Below are 20,580 nucleotides of genomic sequence, written 5' to 3'. Positions count from 1 at the left end.
CAACTTAAAAACTTGAGGCCGTAGAGTTTTGTTCTTATTTTAATTTTTATTTTACATATATATGAATCTTCAATTGCACTATATAATTAAAATAAATAGTCAACCATATATATGTCATTTTATAAAAATAATATAAATTGTATTAATTTTAAAAAAAAATTCAACTGAAAATAACAAATAATATGTATACAAGTTTCAATAATATCAAATTAAGAAGATATCTACGGATGTGATGCCGGACATCTACATTTCCAAAAGAAAACAAATATTCCCTAAAATTAAAATAAGGGTAAAAAAAATAACATATTTGATATCAAAAGAATGGACAATTACTTAAATCATTATAACCGTAGAAACTTTTGGTCAACAATGGACAATGGACTAGGTTCAACATATGCATCTAAAAGTGGGTAATTTTTAATATACATATGTGTGTGTGTGATGACAACATATTTCATAATCTAGGTAATCTTAAATGCAAAACAATTCCACAAATGTAACACAATCAGAGGTGACAATTACTGTAAAAGAGTGAAAATTTTGGTCCCAAAGATTAGATTTTGTCTCACCTAAAAAAAAAAAAAAAGAAAAGAAATGAAATGAAATGAAAATTGAACAAAGGGACAAAGAGTTTGTTTACCTTTCACCCTTTTGTGTTGAAGGGAGATGATAACCAAATTAAACCCTCCGAATGGTCCCCATAGAATTGCTTCTTCTTTTCTTCTTCTTTCTTCTTGCTACTCTGTTCTTCATCATCAAGGTAGCTTAAAGCTAAGAGAATCATATCCTGTTTTTACTCTGAAAGAATATTCCACAAACAGCTCTCAGATCTCAACACCACATCCAATCTATAAGAAAAAAATTCAGAAATATGCAAAAGGAGAGGATTACACGTTTCCCCCCCTTTTTTCCCCTTCTTTTTTTGTTCTTGACAAGAAAATTAAGCATTCAAACAAAACAAACTTTTCTTACACAAAACGCAAGCTCAAAAAGTGACAAAACAAAGAAAAGGGGGAAACACTGTGATGAACATGGCTAACATTTGTCGTGAATTAAAAGTGAGAATTACAGATATCTGTGCTCAATTATGGATGAAAAGACACAAAATATAGCTTTGAAAGTTCCTGAAAGAAAATGATAAAAGAGAACGGCGGCGGTGGTTTCTATGGATGTGTGTATACTGAAAAAGATTTAGTTTCGGAGGTTGTTTTATGTAGCTGAAAGCTGTACAAAAAGAAGAAATTAAACAGAGTGTTTTTCTTCCAAAAGGAAAAGAGTTCGATATTTATGGAGAATAATATAAAGGAAATCGGAGAAATCCAGATCCCGATGTGAGGATTATAGCTTGAGGTTAGCTTGTTTTTCATGGCTTCAGACGAATCCATTGGTATCGACCTTCCAATGGTACATCCATGATTATATCGAAGTTGTACCTGTACAAGTGGAAAGAGGAAAATAAATCATTCAAAGTAAGAGGAAGAAGATGAAGTTGAAAGTTAGTTAGGTTCAGGTTCGGCTAAAGTGCGCCGAATCAGAGATGATTATCATGCGCATGGAAAATTTGTACTCACTTTTCTGAGAAACGCTTCTGTTCGTACTTCTCAGCCTCGGCAAAGAAATCTTCAATCTCAGAGATCGGTGGCACTTTCATCCGACGATCCGTTGGCTTCTGTTTTTCAGTCAAGAAGTTCGTCGCCGGAGAGTCCATTTCGTCGGAATCTCCCATGAGATTGCTCGTTGGAGTGCTCTCTCTGAAGAGATTTTCTCAAATTATCAGTATCAAAACTAAAATTAGGGGGAAAACTAAGAAACAGAAATTAAACATTAAACAGAGTGAGAAATGGTGAAAGAGAAGACGAAGCGTTTCAGAATCCGTTTCATTAGGGGAAATTAAAGGAAGATAGTAAAGTGCAATGAACCTTTGAATGCCGTTAACACGAATCGATTCTACGGTTTCGAAGCTCTTGGTCTGCAGCTATGGCGCGCGCATTGAAGATAAATGTCAATAAATACGATCGAAAATATATACATAAACAAATTCTTAAGAAACGTTTTGTAGAAACATTCGTAATAAGGAGTATAATCGAATTCAATAAAACGACGAAGGACCGAACGAATCATGAACTGTTTATCACAGAAAATTTTCGCAGGAAAATAGTCGGGGGTAATAAGAAGAACAATTCATCTAAAAATTCAATTTCAACCGAAAACAACTAGAATACACGATTTACGAACAGGTTAAATTTAAACAAGACTTTCTCTTCTACTTTCTTATCCGTTTTCTCACTAACCAAAAACAGAGAAACTCAAAATTAAGTTCCAAATTCCAAACAAACAGAAGAATAAAAAAAAACCAATCGCAAGCGAAGAAGAAAGTAAACTTCTCAACGAAGAATTCAAAATTCACCTCCAGATCTTCGAATCTCCCGGCGTCCTTCACGGCGGTGGCCTTCCTGCAGTCGTTACTGAAGCTACAAGAAACCGGAAACTGATCCTCAGAAAAACCATTACTCATCTCACCTCCAGCTACAATGCCAAGGGAATTCTTGTTCTCCAAACGCGCCAGAGACGTCGTCGCATTCTCCAACCACAAACAACGATCGTCGAGGTCAGAGCGAGACGCCGACGGCCGCAAACTCTCCGACGAACCAGCAATTCTCCTCCTCTTAGACATGCAACCTGCATTATTCGCCGTCGTCATCACCACAACACGCTTGCAATCGCCCATCGTCGTCTCTACTCTACCTCCAGCTCGAACTCTGCTTTCATTCCCGCTCCAAAACCATTTCTAGATAGAGAAAGAGAAAAAAAAAACAAAAAATAGAGCGAGACAGAACTTAATAATCAGAGATCCGAGAGGAAGACGGGGAAGTAGTTGCCGCTTAATTTGGTTACCGGCGACGGCAAAAGAGAACCGGCGATCTTGTTTCAACGGTTGTGATTCCTCAATCTTCGAAGCGTGATTTTTTCTTCTTCTTCTTTTTCTTCTTCTCCTTTTTTTTTTTAGCTTCTAACGAAGTCGTTGCGAAGATTTTGGGCAGCTTTTGGGAATACGAATCCTCCGACCTCTTCATAATCATAACAATTTCAATCCTTTTCTTTATTTATTTCTTTTTTCTTAAAAAAAAAAAGTAATAATGTTTGATTTAATATTTAAATTTAAAGATAAATTAAAATTAAATTAATGCTAAAATTTAGCTTTTAAGAGAAGAAGTAATCAAAGTCTTATTCTAATTATGTTATAATTTGTTTCTTTAAAGTTAGTTGGTTTGAGTTTTTTTTAAATTAGACGTTTCTATGGATTTAGAGAAACTACTTTTGATTAACAAAAATATTTTATTCTTCCAATATTTTTCTAAATAATTTATGAATTTTTTTCCTATATTAATATAATGTCCTTAATTAATTAAAATAAAATAAAAATGCGACTTTTATTTTTTTTTTTATCTAAACTTGTTAATTTGTTGGGTTAATTTAGACCTAAATTTTTAGTCTCGTTAATTTTTACTATAAAGTTATACAAGCGCTACAATTTTTAATTTTAGTTCAACGTCAATTACTTTATCTTTTTGTTTTAAAATTCTTTTCATGTATATCATTTTTAAAATCATAAATTTCTATAATAGAATGTGTCATGAAGTTATTTTTCTCTAAAAGAGTTTATCGTTGTCATATTATATACATAATTTGTTAAAAATGGATTTAGTTTTGAGGTCAATAATTTGAGTGTATATAAAGAAATATCTCAAAATTCTACTTGTTTGACCTCGACTCATGAGTTGTGAAATTAACGATTTAAATATGCATACAATTAGAAGTTCAAACTTTTGTTTTAGTTTTAATATAATACCGATCTAATTGAGACGAGGCATTAAAACAATGAACAAAAAATAATATCATTTAGGAAAGTTTGTTTAAATTTTTCTCATAGAGGATTAATTAACCAAATGAAATACAAATCGTATTTTTTTAATTAAAAAAAATAGACAAATTGTAAAAATAATTATCCTTATTTTAGGTTGCGGTTGCTTTTATACTTTCAATCGTAAAGAAAATGAGTCTCGAAAATTATACTAGTTTAAAATTGGACTATTAAGCTCACATAATTATCGAAATTGTAACAGCATTGTATAAGTGTAAGGATCCAAATTTTATCTTTGAGAGTTCACTTCCTATTACTATTATAAGTTCGAGGGTTAAATTTTAACGTTTCTACAGATTTAAAGATATAATTGTAACAACACAACCATCATGACTATTAATATTTGAATTAAATTGTATTAAAAGTTTTAGAAATTAGTACCTAATTCTATAATGTTTTAAATATGTAATGTAGGAGACTCATCTTTATCCATAAGAACTTGTCATTGAAGATATTAAAACAAACTTCCCTAAATAAAAGAAAGTCTTCTTTTTTATTTTTTAGAAAATGTTGAATTGTAATTTTATATATTAATTATGTCTTTCATTTATTGGTTTTGTTCTAATGTCCACACTAATAGAAAAATGTCAAATGATCTCCCATATTAATTATCACATAAAAAATGAGGTTAAAATATTAAGATTAAATTACAAGTTTAATCTATGTGTATTTGTGTATAATAGATATCTAAAACTTTTTTATAAAATATTAATAGATTCTTAAACTTTGAATTTTCTATCCCATAACTTACTAACTTGTTCGGCCTTTTCTAAAATTACTAATCTATTAGATTATGAGACATTAAACATTCTACGTTATGTCTATAAGGTTCATGAATTTTAAAAGAATGTTGAATATGTAAATGATCAATTAGAGACAAAACTAAAACCTTAAATATTATTTGATGCAAAATGAAAGTTTAGAAAGTCATTAGATACGTTAAAAATTCAAGACCTTACTATATACTTCTTTTTATAATTTAAATTCCTATACAAAACATGAAAAGTTGAGAGACTTGAACTTGTAATTCAACCAAATTGTACCTTAGTCTCTTTTGCTTTGAAATTTGTTCGGTTGAGTATATGTAATTTCAATCAATTTTAAAATTGTTACCTATTCTTGTTAATTTAAAAAGAAAGCATCTATTTAGCCTTTTTCTTATTATATCGAAGGGTGGAAAATTTGGTGGAATCTCTTAATCGGTAAACTAGTATGCATTTTGTTCTTTACCTAACTCATTCTCCTCCGGTTGTTGAGGAGGCTTCTCGTTGGTTAGCTCCTCATTTTGACTCTTTTTAAGGTGAATTTCGATGTGACTTTTCGAGATGGTAAAGTGGGTTTCTGGAGCCATTGTTCATGACAAGAATGGTACAATTGTTATGCTAAGCCACATTTTTATGATGGCTTAGGTAAATTTCGTTGCAGTCATAATCATGTTTCATAGTTCATCTAAAATTCGCGAGGCAAGCACTTCACAACCGCAAGTTGAAACCTCTTAGTTGGAAATACTAGACATACAAATGAGATTCAAACTTTTGTTAATGTCATTTGAGATTTCTGAATCTTTGTTTTGTTCATGGTTTCTGAGCCAACCACAAGAGTAATTATGTTGAGCATGAGTTAGGTTTCCAATGCTCGGAGATTTTGACTTTTAGTTGTGTAGCTTGAAAACCGCTCTCCATAAGTGAATTTTTTTCTTTTTTAATCCTCATATTTTTTGTTTTTATGTTTTCACCTAGTGTACTCTGTTGGCCTTCTTTGAAAGCATACACATGATCTTTTTATGGAATGAAAATAAATATTCGATGTCTTTTTCCAACCTTGATGAAATAAATTAAAAAGTCTAGAAAAATCATAAGATTTACTTAAAAGAAAAATAGGAACTAAATTTGAAAATTTAAAAGGATAAGGTCTAAAATGAAACAAAACTCAAGTCTACGATCAAATCAATATTTTTTAACAAAAATATTAATACTCACACAATGTAAAAGTTAAAACGATACCTATAAAAAAGCTTAGATAGATAGAATGATGTTACAACATAATAATTTGTGTTACTATTTAATCAAATAGTTAAAAATACAATTTCTCTCCATACCAAACCATAACTTCAACTTATTCAAGCAAATTTAATAGCTCCAATCATCCTTACATATTCATTAAAATTCAGCGCACGTTCCTACTAAACTATGTGACAACATTTTATTGTATTGACACAAATCTATTCACATGCTTTGAAAAAAAAACATACATTTAAATCAACTTTCAAATCATTATGTTTTTTTCTTGGAAAGAATGTTTTAAGCCTAATCTTAACTTTACATATCATATATAATGCCGGTTGAATAAGCATTATTACAACTCATGTAATGACAAAGAATTAACTGACTTATTTTCCTCTAATCTTGTTCATTTCTTATGAGTTCGACACCCAAGATTATTTTAATTCAAACATGTAATCTCTTAGTTGGTAGTATATATAGTGGCATTCACGGGGTGAAGAAAGATTGGAGAATGAGATCCTCGACATTGTCATCATTCAAACCTCAGTTCAAAGATGCATAATAAAAATGAAGAGGAAAAAAGTAAAGAAATGGGGATGGGGACAAGGCAGAGACAAAGACAGGAGCACAAATATAATCATGTTCCCATTTTGACAACGAAAAACAGGTCCTTTGATATTTGGAGCGGGTCGCTACGAGACCTCGCTCTTATGGTATAAAACATACATGTCTATACCAAATGGGCAATAACTAGGTTGACCATTACTCTAAAGTTATCCGACGTAATTTAGCCCGCAAATTATTTATGACTATAGAAGTGAAACCAACACTGGGGTTATGATTACACCTAAATAAAATAAAAGCAAATAAGATGTGCTTGAAAATGAAAATTTTCTTATATATCATTCAATAAGCCATTCAATTTGGTTTTGAGCTTTGATAACAACCGTAAAAATTCAAATCAATGAACGACCAAGTGGGATTCAAATATGAAATGAACAATAAATATGCTTCTCTTATTAAATTTAAATGGGGCGAAAGTCAGAACAAACAAAAGTGATTGAGAAAAATTGAGAGTAGAGAAAAGACGCAAGAATTAAATACATCACAATTCCTAGTGAAGAGAGCATTTAAGAGTACAAAATCTCCTGTTATCAGCTATCAAATCCCCCAATGTTCCGTACACAATAATCAGTTCCCGCTGTTCAAATATTAACTTTCTGTCCCCTCCTATTGATTTTTTTTCTGAAACAATGCAATGTTTTTGTTCATGGTATAATAGTAATGGGAAAATGAATCAATAATGCTGGCTACCTTTTCTTTTCTTCTTCTTCTTTTTCTTTCTTCACTGAAATCTGGTTTGTTTCTCTTCTCTTTGTAGATTTTGGAAGTGGGGATGGTTCTACAATGGGAGCTTGGAGGGTCGCATCTTAGAGTGCTTTCTTCACTTGGAAAAACCCAGGGCGTTCACTGTGTGCAGTTTCGACATCTTCGGGAGATGCAACTGAAACTACAACTCCTTTGTTTCTAACTGCCTCGAGTGCGTCAGCAAAGTTCTTGAAGTCTTTCAAGCTGTTAAGAGAGAGATGTTCGTCATGAGTGTTGCAAAAAAGTACAGAATCAGTCTGTGAGAAGATAGTATAAGATTGTTTCTCACAAGCAATTGAAAAATCAATGTATGGTATTTAAAAAGTAAATGCAAGCACGAATTCTGTCCTTAACAGCTCTCAAGACCATCTTCCTAATGGAAAAGAATGGACGGTGATAATAGTGTCGAGTGTGTTAATAACTTTAAACGACATTCAGTGAAACAATATATACACAACAATCCATTGAAATGAGGTCTAAATCTTATTTCAGTCCACTTTTGCAATACTTATATTCAACTATTGTCGCCAATGGATCAGCAAATCTTAAAATTCTAGTTTAGGTACCAAATCTTAAAATGTTTGATTCTGGTTCATAAATGACTGTTTTACCCCTTGTCATTGAACTTCAATTAATTAGATAATAGAGATCTCTTATGAACCAGATTATAAAATCCAGAAACAGTACAGGAAAGGAAAATCTGTAAGAGAACTTAAAGAACCTGAACACGTCTCCTCTTCAAGCATGGGAGTCTTACACACTATCGCAAGATTGCCTACTCTTACCTAATGGCTAATTCGCCCTACAAACTATCTTGCACCCTACCGTATTTCCCCACTCCCAAATCCTACCAATATCTTGATCCACACACGACCTGCTACACCTAGCAACAAATACTGGACTGTGTCGACTTCGACTCATCAACAAAATAAACAAAAGACATGCTGCATCAAGTTGTTATTGAATGATCTTGTGAAAACACTAGTGCAAGGCTTGCGAGTTCATAAAAGATTTGGAAGTTCATGACCAGAACAAAATAGGATTTAAGTATCCTAGAATTCAGATGTCGAACTTGCACCCCAAAATGTCTCTAGAAGAATGTCAGTTAAGCAAGCATATTTAGGTGGTCAATTTGTTTAGACTATAGAAAAACTAATCCAGAATGTGATGGGAAAACCCACCCTCTTTATTTGGTTCCAAGTTTAAGGACTTTGATTTATTTTCTAATCACATCTTTCACAATATAATAGACATAATAGGAACTATTGTAGAAACTATTAAAGTTTGACCTCAGATTTTTCCTCCAAAAAATGAATCCAACGAGGAGGTGACCATCAATAAATAAATATATTATAGATAGATACACAGATATAGATATAGATATAAAAGAAAAAGGAACGTTTAGGACTAGAGGTATTAAATGTAGGAGAAAGAATCCCACGTATGGATGAAAGAAAAGGCCAAAAACAGAGAATAAAGGTCAATATGACATTGACTTTTTACGATTTGCTAGTTGAGAACTTGAGATAGACAAGTGCTTGTAAAAACATCTAACGTGCAGCTTGATCGGCAAGATAATTTAAAAGAATTTCCAAGTCAAAATCTTGCAAATCGCAATTTTTCTAAAAGGATAGGTTCAGTTTGCTTGCTAAAATAAACATTAGTCAGTAGTCATTTTTTACCTCGTAGATAAAATCTCTTCCCTTCTCCTTTGTCTTTCTTCTTCCGTAATTCCTAATAAATACCGCAACAAGCTGAAGAGAAAAAAAGTAGATGGTAAATATAATTCCAACAGAATGAACATTTAACAAAAAGAAACAAAAGACCAGCGATACAATACACCATGTTGCAGTGCAAAGAACAGACTGACTGTAGAACGAGGACAAATAGGCAGTGTGTTGCCATACCTACTATAACCTTTAGCATCAGGAAGCTGGTATGAATCAACATCTCCAATGGTTCCAATTATGGCTTTTGCTAGAGTATCATCATCCAATTCCAATTCACGTAGAAAATCAACGGTTCCATCATAAACATCAAGTGTCTTTAACAAATTTGGGTCACGATAAGATAAAAAGGAGAATACTCCTGCAAATACAATTCATTTAGGGTAGGTAAGACTACCTATTGTTATTTAATGCACTGCCAAAAAGACGGTAGCACAATGTTGTACCTGAATGAGAATCAAAATCACAAAATCCACCATAAGCACCTCCACTTACTCTAACACGATCCCACAGCCAAGTATTACTAATAAACTTTGAAATAACATAGGCACTTCCATCAAGTTGATAACCAGTTTCATATATGTTAGCTGCTTTTCCAACGTAATTAACCTGAAAGAGGAAGCCATTAACAAATAGTTGAGAGAGAAAAAAATAATAATAATAAAAGAGTGCTCTTACCTGAGTAGGTATCACAATGGCTTCATTATCTGAAGAAAGCCGAGCATTCCAAGTGCTGTTCTTAATGATAGGTTGATTAGGAAGCAAATCAAGAAATTTGCCAACGAACTTCTCCGACTTTGTGAGATTTTTTTCATCAGCAGTGATGTTGACTAGGCAATTTTCCCTTGAAAGCAAGGATCGGCGGATTTCCTCAAGTGATGAAGAAATTTCAGTCCAGTTTTGATCAACTTTCTCTTCAAGAGTTTGCAGGAATTCCATATAACTATGTACGATAAATAAATCAAGAAAATGATTAATCTACTACTTCTCCGGAGTCTGGAACAACTCAGATAAGATGATATATGCAAGCTGTGTTCAAAGTTCATTAGCTCAAGGAAAACCTGTTATAAGTATTATTAGGATAAATAATAGAAATCTTATTAAAATAATATCAAGTGTACTTAGTCATCATAAGCCAAAGTTAGATAGCAAAGAAGTTCTATTTTTGTAATAAGAAACACATATATTACACAAAACAAAAGAAATACAACTTACAAGCTGGGGAAAAAGAATACCTCCTCCCAAAGAAGCTAATTTTTAAAATTAGATGGCGAGGCATTTGAAATTTGCCATTGTAAATTACAGAAGAAATTCCCTCTGTTAAAAATCAACATACTTGGGTTATTAGAGAAGAATTTACTGTAAGTGTGACACCACCAAGAGACTAATAGCTGAAAGTTACCACTAAAAGATTTAAAATAAGTAACCTAATCTTCAAAAAGCCTTGCATCTTTCAAGCCAACAAACCCAAAGGAAAGCCCCAACTACAAAGCCCCAGGAGATTTTAGCTGTTCTTTCCAACTTCCAACCAGTGAGAACTTCAGACAACAATCAATCACCATCTTCAAAAATTCATAAAAGCAGGCCTAGTAGTAAAAACCCTAGACGTACCCAGAAGTAAAAAAATAGGGTCAGAGGAATCCTCTAAGTTCTCAATGGGTATGAAGCAAAAAGATTAGGAATTTTACACCAAGATATTTTGCGTAATAAATGACAAGGTAAAAAAAGGTTGAAGGGATTATCCTTGTCCATGAAGACTATGGTTTCTTTACTTCAAAAGAACCCAATAGAAGGCTCGAGATATATGTAGCCACAAAAGAGCTTTGGCATTCTTGCGAAGCCCATCTGGCCATCTATTTTCGTAAATGGAGATAAAGTTTCTGCTTTTTCTATGTGATGCCCATCCATCCAAAAAAGTTGGAATTTCCATTCCCCCATCTTTTTACCCTTTTGACTCACTTCTATGTTCTGATTACAAAGGATCCAGCAACTCTGTTTACAGATCATTTCCCCCTTCCACAAGAGCCCCAATATCATCAATACTACCATGAATTCTCCTTTTAGCGACTTCCATTCTTCCACAACCCTGAAAGTTTCTTTATTTGTGACTTAAAGGTGCACTTTAAGGCGGAAGGCGCTTCTAGAGAAGTAGTTATAGTACAATTCTCCATCGATCTCATATGAGAAATTAACCTGTTTTAATATCTGCCCTTATAGGTTGAGGGGCTTTAAGCCAATAAGTTTCTAGAAATAGTCTGAACTTGGAATTTGAAGGCAAGCTTTTCTAGGTGCTTTGAAAACTTGTAATTGTTCTGAATATTCATATTATTTTACGTTCATTTTTATTTTGGTTTCTGGTTCCTATTAAAAACCATCAGATTCAGATCAATAGCCAGGCCATATGTCAAATCCCAACAAAAGTTCCACTACACACAAGTCAACAATATAGCACCAAAAAAGACCATAAAAAAATATTGAAAATCCCAACCTGAGACCACCCATTTGTTCAGAGATCCACCCTGCACTGTTCAACTTCGCATCCATCCTAGCGGCAGCAATTCCATGACCACTACCCCTCAACCGATTCTGACAGATATCACATACACATTAGTACTTTACATATCAAAATTGTGGCCATCAGCATTTTTTCCATTTATTCATTTTATCTACCTCCATTCGTGATTTGCTCTGAGATACAAACTGTTTAAAACGTTGCTGATCAGTAAACTGTACTTCTTGAAGAATGCAGTTCATCTACAACATAAAAAGAAACAAACTATTTAGTTTTCTATCAGGAAGCAGATAACTTTGAGTTGTAAATCAAAAACCAATAGTAACTAGAACGAAGTAGAAAACTTCGCAGCGTTGTTTTTGGATGAATGACGGAACTTTTATTGAGAAAAAAGATAAAAGAATTAAGCGCATACAAAGAGAGAGCCCACAAATGAGAGGCAACCTACAAAAAAGACCTCTAGTCAAGCGAAATAAGACCAGGGGAATAATTAAAAAAGAAAAAAGAACAAACGGACAAACTTGGTTACGGTCCAAATGCTCACAAAGACACATTGAACCAAATACAAGATCGAACCCTCACACGATAATCTCACAAACCCTCTAACCTATTGTTTTATTCTTTCCAAACCCCCAAAACAATACCACACCCAGATTGCCACCCTTTCTCATGAAAAGAAGGATGTTGAAATGTGAATATAAAAGGAAAAACTTGTTTGTAGATGGAATTCCACACATGAATGGACCCAAGAATATAAGCAGTGCATATATATATAAAGAATAAACCTTTGAAAGTTATATACCAGGTTGAACAAGTCTTCAGCACATCCTGACATAGCCTTGCCTCTCACAATTATATGAGTACATGCCTTGTCATTTCCTCGTATAGATGACGTAAATGGATAAACTGAGATCCCACCAGTTTTCCTTCCAATTAACTGATTAAGTTGCACAAAAGTCAAATCTTTTGTGCCCATCTCTAACAATGATTGGCTGCAAAGAACATTTGGAAGTAAAAAATATATACTCCAAAGAGTGGCAAGGAATGTTATCATTCAGATAAAGTCCCTCCCAAATTTCGATCAAATCCCATGCTTATGACCGACTACACTTTAATGATTGATATCATCTAAAAGATAATAGGCTACTGAAAGTATAGGAAGCTAGCTCAGAAAACTTCTATACATCTCATCTCAACATCAACGGAGCATATAAAAAAGGCTCTGTTCATCATTTCTTTTGATATAAGACAATATTTTACTACAAAACTTCTATAACTTTTTCCCTCTTATTGTGACAAATATAACGTATTTCTAAAAGTCACAAGCTCAAGAACAAAAGTTATTTTATCCTGGGCTTTGATCTTAAATTCCTTGGCTATAATTGCAATATTTTAACGAAATATTTTGATGAGAGAACTGCTGTATCTAAATTTAAAATTTAAATTTAAACTATGATTGATCTCTTTATGCAACATCCTCAAGCAAAATGCCCTAAAAGGTCATAAATTATGTTTTGCACATCTGACTTTCGAATTCCCTGAAGGAATCTTACAAATTAATAATTGCTATTTGGAGGAGGCACACAAGATTTATTCAGGTCATTAATCTTCAGCCAGCTTCAAAAATATGAATGCAAATGAAAAGCTATTTGTCAATCTGAGCAGTTGAGCACTCAGTAGACAGGGCACCTATTTCCTTCCCTAGAGCGATGATTTGATACATCTCTACATATTTGTTGAAATGAAAAAAGTTAAAGCTATCTGCAATGACAAACAAACTAATGAAGTTCCATCACTTACCAGAATAAAGGTACCAGAGGGAGAAGCTCCTGCTTCAGTGAACTCATATCAAAAACAACTTCAGAATAAAGAACATCATTTGTGAAAAGATCATGTTGTAAGACGGTTACTCCATTAACATTCCCAATCTGCAGGTAGATTATATTAAAGAGAATGAGATTAGAAACTAAACTATAGTGCAGATGACAATGTCTACTGCAGTCAGATATGGATTGAAATGGTTACTTCTGTTGGAACACGAGTAGGTTCTTTAGGAATATCTTCAAGGCAAAGGCATGGAACGCATTTCAAAGCTTCTGGTGGATCAGGTGTTTCCTGTTTCAGCCGCAATTCCTGTGTGGCACGTGCTAGTTCAGCAAGATCTTCTTCAGTCATGCTTTCTTTAACTTTCTGCAAGATTTCCTTTTCAGTTGCTTCATCACGAGAAGCTTTCTCTGGATCCGGCTGCCGAAGGAAGGAAAAATGAGAACTAGTAAAATCAAATATAATGACACGAGAAATGAAATTATGAAAGGATTCAACCTACTTTACCTGCATCTCGATAGTTACACGATGAGGGTTGTTCAAGATGAATTTCTCAATCAAAGGAGAAAACACAGCTTTGGGTCCTTCTGCAGCTATTCTTGCTTTCAAGGCTTTCAGTGGCTCTTCATATTTCAGTGGCTCAAATGGATTCATATCATATATCCACTTACCCTGTTGATTATAATTTTAAGGAATTATAAGCCAACAAACTTTTGAATAACATAGACAATAAAAAGAGCTGGTTTTAGCTTACAATGGATCGAAGCATAAGTGACAAGCCACGAGGGAAAGATCCAGTGTTATTTTCCCGCAGGGAAAACTCAATGGTATTCATGGAAGCCTCTACCGCATCATTGTCAAAGCCTTCCTCTGCTAATTTCTTAAAGGTATTTATAATTAATTCTTCTACTTTTGGAATGTCATCATCCAAAACACCCTTCAATCCAATACTAAACTGCGGTTGTAGGAGCTCATCCTCAATCCCACCACCAAGAATGGCTTCTCCTAGACCACTCTCCAGTAAGATTTTCCTCAGTGGAGAGGCAGGAGTGCCCAGCATAAGATGGTCCAAAAACCCAAGAGCTAGCTCAGTTTCCAAGTCTAAGGGCTTTTCAGAAAGCAACCAATTGACGCAGACCATGTGCTTTTTTTTCAAATCACCTTCATCACCAGAAGGATACTTCTCAACAATCCTGACCGGCTCTGAGAATAACCTTTGTTGCTCAATCTTAGACTGGTTCGAAACAGGACTTGCATCAAACATATCTAGATACTCTGTGATGGAGGCAGAGAGGTGACTAAACTAGTCAGTACTTGATGTACATATCCAATAACAAAGACACTGTGGTTATAACAGGGTCTGCTTTAACTATAGTATAATAATTCCCGTACATCTCAAATTTTATCATCAGTTTTATCCTTTGATTATATCTTAATAGACACCCCTGTCATTATTAAGCAGTACAAATCTATCGTAATAAATTAACAGTGAGCAGTCCAAAAAGTGTTGTAAAAATCAAACAAACGTTATTGTTAACCCTCCAAAACATGATTAACCCAAGCCTTCGTTCTGAATTTCAATCAAAATAGGACCTTAAAACTTACCCCAGATTCATGTTTTCCAATTAATGACTTGTCAAACTTTTACACTGTTGAAATAAAATATCATGCCATGTCACATACACAGAAAGAAGGTAGCACATTTGACCTACTTTATTCCTCCAGCATGGCAGGAACATCAAATAAGTTTTAATCAAATGATACATATGGAAATAAAATTTTTAAAAAGCCTAGGGACTATATCTATTAGAGAATATTATATTCATTGTAGTTAATTACTCAATTACCCCTTCTCTATCTTACCCTGTATAGTATATCACAGTTGTACTATTTAAGCATTCTTGCTTCCAATTAATGAGATGAGACAACTCTGCTGTGTTGTAATAATACCAAAACTAAGGCTAAAACATTGGGGGGGGGGGGGGGGGGGGGGGGGGAAGGAAACTTATGTCAATAAACAGATTAAAATATTATTAGAAAAGTAATGTTATAAAAAGTGTGAAGATCAACATAATTTAGAAGGAGTTTACACCCAAAAAAAAAAAAAAACAAATCAAAGAGAGTTTCGAGTGTCTATGAGCATGTAGGTACTCCCTATGTTTGTTCACTTTGAAAGAATAAGAAACTAAAATTTCATTAAAAGTAGGTAATATTCATGTTTTTTGGCAATAAATAGTTTTACTAAAAGGAACAAATATTCAAAGGCAAAAATAACCAGAGTCAAGAAAATTCATACTTATGATAAGTAACCAAAATCATGAAAACACCTTATGTATAAGTTTAGAAATTTTACTAAAAAATAATAAAATAATAACAATAAGGGGCATTTTTAAATATAGCAAAATGAATCAAAATATTTATAAAATATAGCAAAAAATTTCAGATTCTATCACCGACAGCATTGACAGAATCTGAAATTTAACTATATTTTTTTAAATATTTTTAGCAGTTTTGTCATTTACAATAATTTCCCTAATAATAATAAATATATGAAGTTCACATACGACATACAAATTAGAACAATGATGGACAAGAAAACTTCATTGCCTTTCCTAATATATATATACTCCACTATTTACCTTTCAAAATGCGCAGACGTTCTACGGGATCATCATCTCCATAAAACCAGATCCTTGCATTTCCTGGGTGGTAAAACTTACCGTGAAATTCCTGCAGGCATGAAAAATGAGAAAACACAAAAAAGAACATATATCTTTAAGATCAACCAAGGGTAAGTGAAAGAAATATGTGCAGGCAGAAATAAGGTTTACAGTTCAACTTCAATTGGAAATATAGTACACAAACACGTTGTTAAAGAGCGAGAGAGTCAGTCCTTTTTTCTTTATGAAAGGAAATGAGTCTCTTTATTAGAGACTCCAGTCTTTTGGAATCTTAACTAACCAAATAGAGTTGTCCTTGAGTTTTAACTCTATAAAGTTAATCAAACAAAAGATAACTGAAATCTTTAACTGGGTAGCTGTTCCAACATAATTTTAAAAAAATAACCAACTTTCAACAAACGACATGCAGAAGACAACAGATGTCAACTCACAGGCCACATGACAAGCATTTGCCAGAAGAGATTGTGAAAAGTGGTTGCAATTGCAACTTCAGGATTAGAATTTTTCATGATTCTTATTTAACTGGCAAGCGTTCTTCTAAGCTCCTATCTATAGTACTTCCTTTGTTCTTTTATCAATGACATATCCAGTTCTTTTATTTTACAATTTTCAAAATGCAATTTCTGTAATCAATTTGAATAAAAGTATGCTAAGAAAATAACCTTGAATTCCTCAAATGTAAGCTTGGGAATAACTCGTGGGTCTCCTCCACTATCAACTCCATATGTATTGTCCGGAAAAAGAGCCTGCAAAACTTCTATCAATGAATAACAATGTACGTATACAACAAGAAATTTTTATCAACCTACTCCTAAGCATTGAAAATGAATTTATGGTTCTTCTTAGGTTAGATTACAAATTTTGACCCGTTAGACACATAATTTAAAGGTAAATGATCTATTACACATAATATAAAGTTTTGGAACCAATTAGTTGCAAAATTAAAAGTTTAGAGGGATCAAATATTTTTTATAAGAAATGAAGATGTTTATTCATCAAAAGAACCAAAGAACAACTTAAAGCAATGGCCTTGCGAGCCATTTTGGCATGGACCAGACCTATCAACTACTTAGTGAAAGGTATTATTGGCCTCAAAGTCCGTCAAGCACAGTTTTACATGCCAAACTGCCAAGGGACAGCAACAAAATACGGGCCTTTATACACCTTTACCTATTCACTTGGGAAGATTTGTCAATGGACTTCATCCTAGGCCTTCCAAAAACTCAAAGAGAGTATGATTTTGTACTTGTTGTATTGACCATTTTAGCAAAACATCTCACTTTTACCCTGTACGAAAACTTCGGATGCCGTTTACGTAGCTAATATATTCTTTAGAGAAATTGTACGTTCGCACGGAATACCTAAGTCCATAATTTCTGATTGTGATGTAAAGTTTCTAAGCTATGTAAAGTTTCCGATCGTTACTTATTAGCAGGTCATGAAGTATTTACATAGGTAATTAATGCTACTAAATAAAAACTTGAAATATTCTAATCATAAAGAAAGACACACGCATAACATTATCAAAGGTTTCAGAATTTAGGATGGGGAGAAGAAAACCAGAGGGAGATAAACAACAAAAGGGTTCTTGCCTGCTGAGTAACTCGTCCTAGAATATTGTCTGGCTGCGAATAAACACCTTTCATTTCATTGAATACCACCCCTAGCATGGAGGAAAGCTTTAGTGAAGAAACAAGAATCCAACATTTCTCCCATGGAAGTTGAGAGAATACTGCACCATGATGAGTATATGCAATAGAAATTACCTTTATAAGATATGTCTTCTGATGGGTCGTTTAGTTCATAATGCCAACCCTCTTGTTGAAATGTCTTAAAGTCCTCCACACACTTAGGAAAGAAGACGGCATCCAAGTATACATCAACAAGATTATAAAAATCCTGGAAATGAAAACAAAGTAATTTTCAGTTCACTGAAAACTGAACAGTTTTCACATCTCAGTCACTACAATCTTCTTTGTGACTCAGCATATCGCGGCTTACCTTTGTATTTGTTGAAGCAACTGGGTAGCATGTCCTATCAGGATATGTAAATGCATTTAAGAATGTGTGTAAGCTTCCTTTCAATAATTCAACAAAAGGCTCCTTCACTGGGTACTTCCTTGATCCACACAGCACACTGTGTTCTAATATGTGTGGAATTCCAGTAGAATCACTCCTGTGGAAAGGTTATAAATTGAGATAGAATGGAAACGACTATGAATGGCACTACATCTTCTTTCGTATAGCTCCTCTTTTCTATTACGAGCAGTTAACCAAACAGAAAAGTCAAAACTCAAAGTCTAACTTACGGTGGTGTACGGAATACGATCCCAAAGACCTTGTTCTCATCATCATTCGACACAGACATCACCTCCGCACCAGTCTTCTTGTGTCTAAAAAGCACCGCTTTTGATTTGCACTCACCAATAAATTCCTCAGAGACCTTCTCAAATCCAAGCTTCTCAGCAACTTCATCTGACACTTCTGCAAACTCTTCGCTCAAAAAACAAACAAACGAAGAACACTCAGCCCCACCCACTTGTCACAACTAAACATAGGCTCAAATTCTAAAAACTATGGCACAAAAGAAACATGAAACTGAAACATGTTTTCACAAACTGGGTAAGAGTAAAACATGGAATTAATTGAAAAACAAAACAGAAATGAAGCTCAAACGTCAAACCTGGAGGGGAATGAGCAGGGGGAGAAGCAACAGCACGAGGAGCCAGAGAGGAGAACTGTTTTCTGAAGTGAAACGAACAAGATTGAGAATAAGCCGGCAGTGATTTCAATTGACGAGGGAGCAGTGAGCGTCTGCTGAAGCTGTGATTGAGACGATGTAATTTCCTGGAAACAGAAGATGAACGTAGGGGCAATGTAGAGGGACGTAACCGGTGAGCTGAACGGAAGAAGATTCTGTTACAGACTAAAGAAGAACATGTAAGAGAACGGAGTAAAACGGATTTCTCCATTGCCGCCGGAATTTGATAGAGGGAGGGAGAAAGAGAGAGGTGAAGATAGGGGTTTAATGGGGCCGATTGCGTGAGCCGTGAGGATGGGAGGTTTACGAGTGGCGCTAAAACTCACCTAAGAAATTTTATTGGTTAATGTCTTTTTGGGTTTCAATTCAACACTACAATTATAAAATGCTATCAATTTCTTACAAATTTGCATTTATATAATTTTGTTGAAAATTTGGTTTACGAAGTCAAATTGCATTATAAGAAATTCTTTTGATGTTTTTGAAACGTTTTCAGAGTTTGTGAGTATTTTTACTCAAATAAATTTTTTAATTTATTTTCAAATGGTTTTTTAAATGGAAAAATTGGATGATAGACAAGGAACTCACGTAACTGAATAACAAAAGTTCATCTAATCATGGAGAAGTTATTAGCCACAAAATGGTGATATGTGCATTACTTCTTCACTCCAACTCCAACCTTAGTTTCGCACTTTGCTTGATTGCTCCAATTTCTGAGCTTTCATTCCATCTTTAATCACAATTGCTTTTAATCTCGTTTATTTTAAATTATGAATTTGTCACATCTACTGTTACTATTACAAATTAAAAATATTGATCTCGAAAGATGTGTTATTTTTTACTTTTTTAGAAAGTGTGCCATTTTCGAATTGTGAAAACCAAACAAAGTTATTTTGGACTACTTCTCCTAATAATCGGTCATTTTACAAATTTAGCACTAACATTTCAAGGAAAGTATATCTTTCATAAACTACCTGTACATTTGTTAAATCATGTAGTTTTGAGAATATCCGTAGAACAATGACAATTTTATTTATTGACTTAAGAATAACGAGAGTTAGACTGATTTAAATCATAGACTCTTTAGTTGTTAACATACTAGTCGAGGGACATACACTAAAATGGAATGATGAACCATGCTTGGAAAGTGGAAGTTTAACTAAAAATATCGTAAGAAGTTATGATTTTTTTGGTAGATATATAAGGTGTGGAAGTTTATATTTTGTGTAATGTAAACCATAGGAAAGTAAGTCAAAAGAAAAACAATTTTGAACGAGTACACAACAATGCCGATCATTTTTTTTTAAAAAAATCATCGAACGAAACAACTAAATTTAGAATTTGACCGATATAAGCAAAAACTTAATTTAAAATAATTAACCAACAATTATAGAATATTAAAAAACAAAACGAAACAAAACAAAAGAACGTTTTAAGAAGCAGTCAAAGGTTCAAAACCAACTTATTAACACATCAAATAATTGAATTTTTTTAAAAAAGATAAGTATATAATTTCTATTAATATATATAAAGTTTAGAAGTTATATATTTCACATGACATAGTGATTATAATCAATAGTGTTTAATAAAAGAAGCTATGCTTAGATTCTCATCGCATTACTTTTTCTCTAGAAAAATTATATTCCCTATTTAACCCTACAAAATTTGATTATTACTTTATTACATAAACAATATATCAGCAATGGATCATAAAAATAGAAAGTTTTTGAATCCAAATCACATGTAAGGATGATCAACACCTAATTTGTAATGACATCTATT

General features: G+C 33.4%; 2 protein-coding genes across 5 annotated transcripts; both read right to left on the bottom strand.

Moving 5' to 3' along the window:
• Positions 1–1,023: 1,023 nt before the first annotated feature.
• Positions 1,024–3,121, bottom strand: LOC103495228 (cyclin-dependent kinase inhibitor 7). 3 transcript variants are annotated; one of them, XM_008456714.3, is made up of 5 exons: positions 2,896–3,121; positions 2,408–2,788; positions 1,920–1,975; positions 1,572–1,751; positions 1,024–1,433 (listed from the first exon to the last, which is right to left on the bottom strand). In XM_008456714.3, exons 2-5 carry the CDS (start codon positions 2,726–2,728, stop codon positions 1,364–1,366), a joined length of 627 nt encoding a protein of 208 aa, XP_008454936.1. In that variant the 5' UTR covers positions 2,729–2,788; positions 2,896–3,121; the 3' UTR covers positions 1,024–1,363. The 3 variants fall into 3 exon arrangements, with proteins under 3 accessions (XP_008454936.1, XP_008454938.1, XP_008454937.1); XM_008456716.3 differs by having other exon boundaries at positions 1,920–1,969; positions 2,896–3,081; XM_008456715.3 differs by having other exon boundaries at positions 1,920–1,969; positions 2,408–3,081.
• Positions 3,122–6,915: 3,794 nt separating this feature from the next.
• Positions 6,916–19,170, bottom strand: LOC103495227 (presequence protease 1, chloroplastic/mitochondrial-like). 2 transcript variants are annotated; one of them, XR_007819966.1, is made up of 20 exons: positions 18,721–19,168; positions 18,347–18,530; positions 18,039–18,213; positions 17,804–17,936; positions 17,630–17,700; positions 16,700–16,783; positions 15,996–16,086; positions 14,111–14,631; positions 13,864–14,028; positions 13,558–13,776; positions 13,333–13,460; positions 12,335–12,524; positions 11,691–11,774; positions 11,509–11,606; positions 9,699–9,963; positions 9,467–9,629; positions 9,201–9,381; positions 8,976–9,047; positions 7,240–7,497; positions 6,916–7,170 (listed from the first exon to the last, which is right to left on the bottom strand). XR_007819966.1 is itself a non-coding variant. In XM_008456712.3 (19 exons), the coding sequence occupies exons 1-19, from the start codon at positions 19,007–19,009 to the stop codon at positions 7,356–7,358; spliced, it is 3,255 nt and encodes a 1,084-aa protein (XP_008454934.1). In that variant the 5' UTR covers positions 19,010–19,170; the 3' UTR covers positions 6,916–7,355. The 2 variants fall into 2 exon arrangements, 1 of the variants encoding a protein (XP_008454934.1); XM_008456712.3 differs by having other exon boundaries at positions 6,916–7,497; positions 18,721–19,170.
• Positions 19,171–20,580: the final 1,410 nt, after the last annotated feature.

The sequence above is a fragment of the Cucumis melo genome, chromosome 1 (genome assembly GCF_025177605.1).
Source record: "Cucumis melo cultivar AY chromosome 1, USDA_Cmelo_AY_1.0, whole genome shotgun sequence".
In the NCBI taxonomy this organism is placed as follows: domain Eukaryota; kingdom Viridiplantae; phylum Streptophyta; class Magnoliopsida; order Cucurbitales; family Cucurbitaceae; genus Cucumis; species Cucumis melo.
Note: the sequence above shows the minus strand (reverse complement) of the source record. Positions and strands in the feature narration are given on the sequence as shown.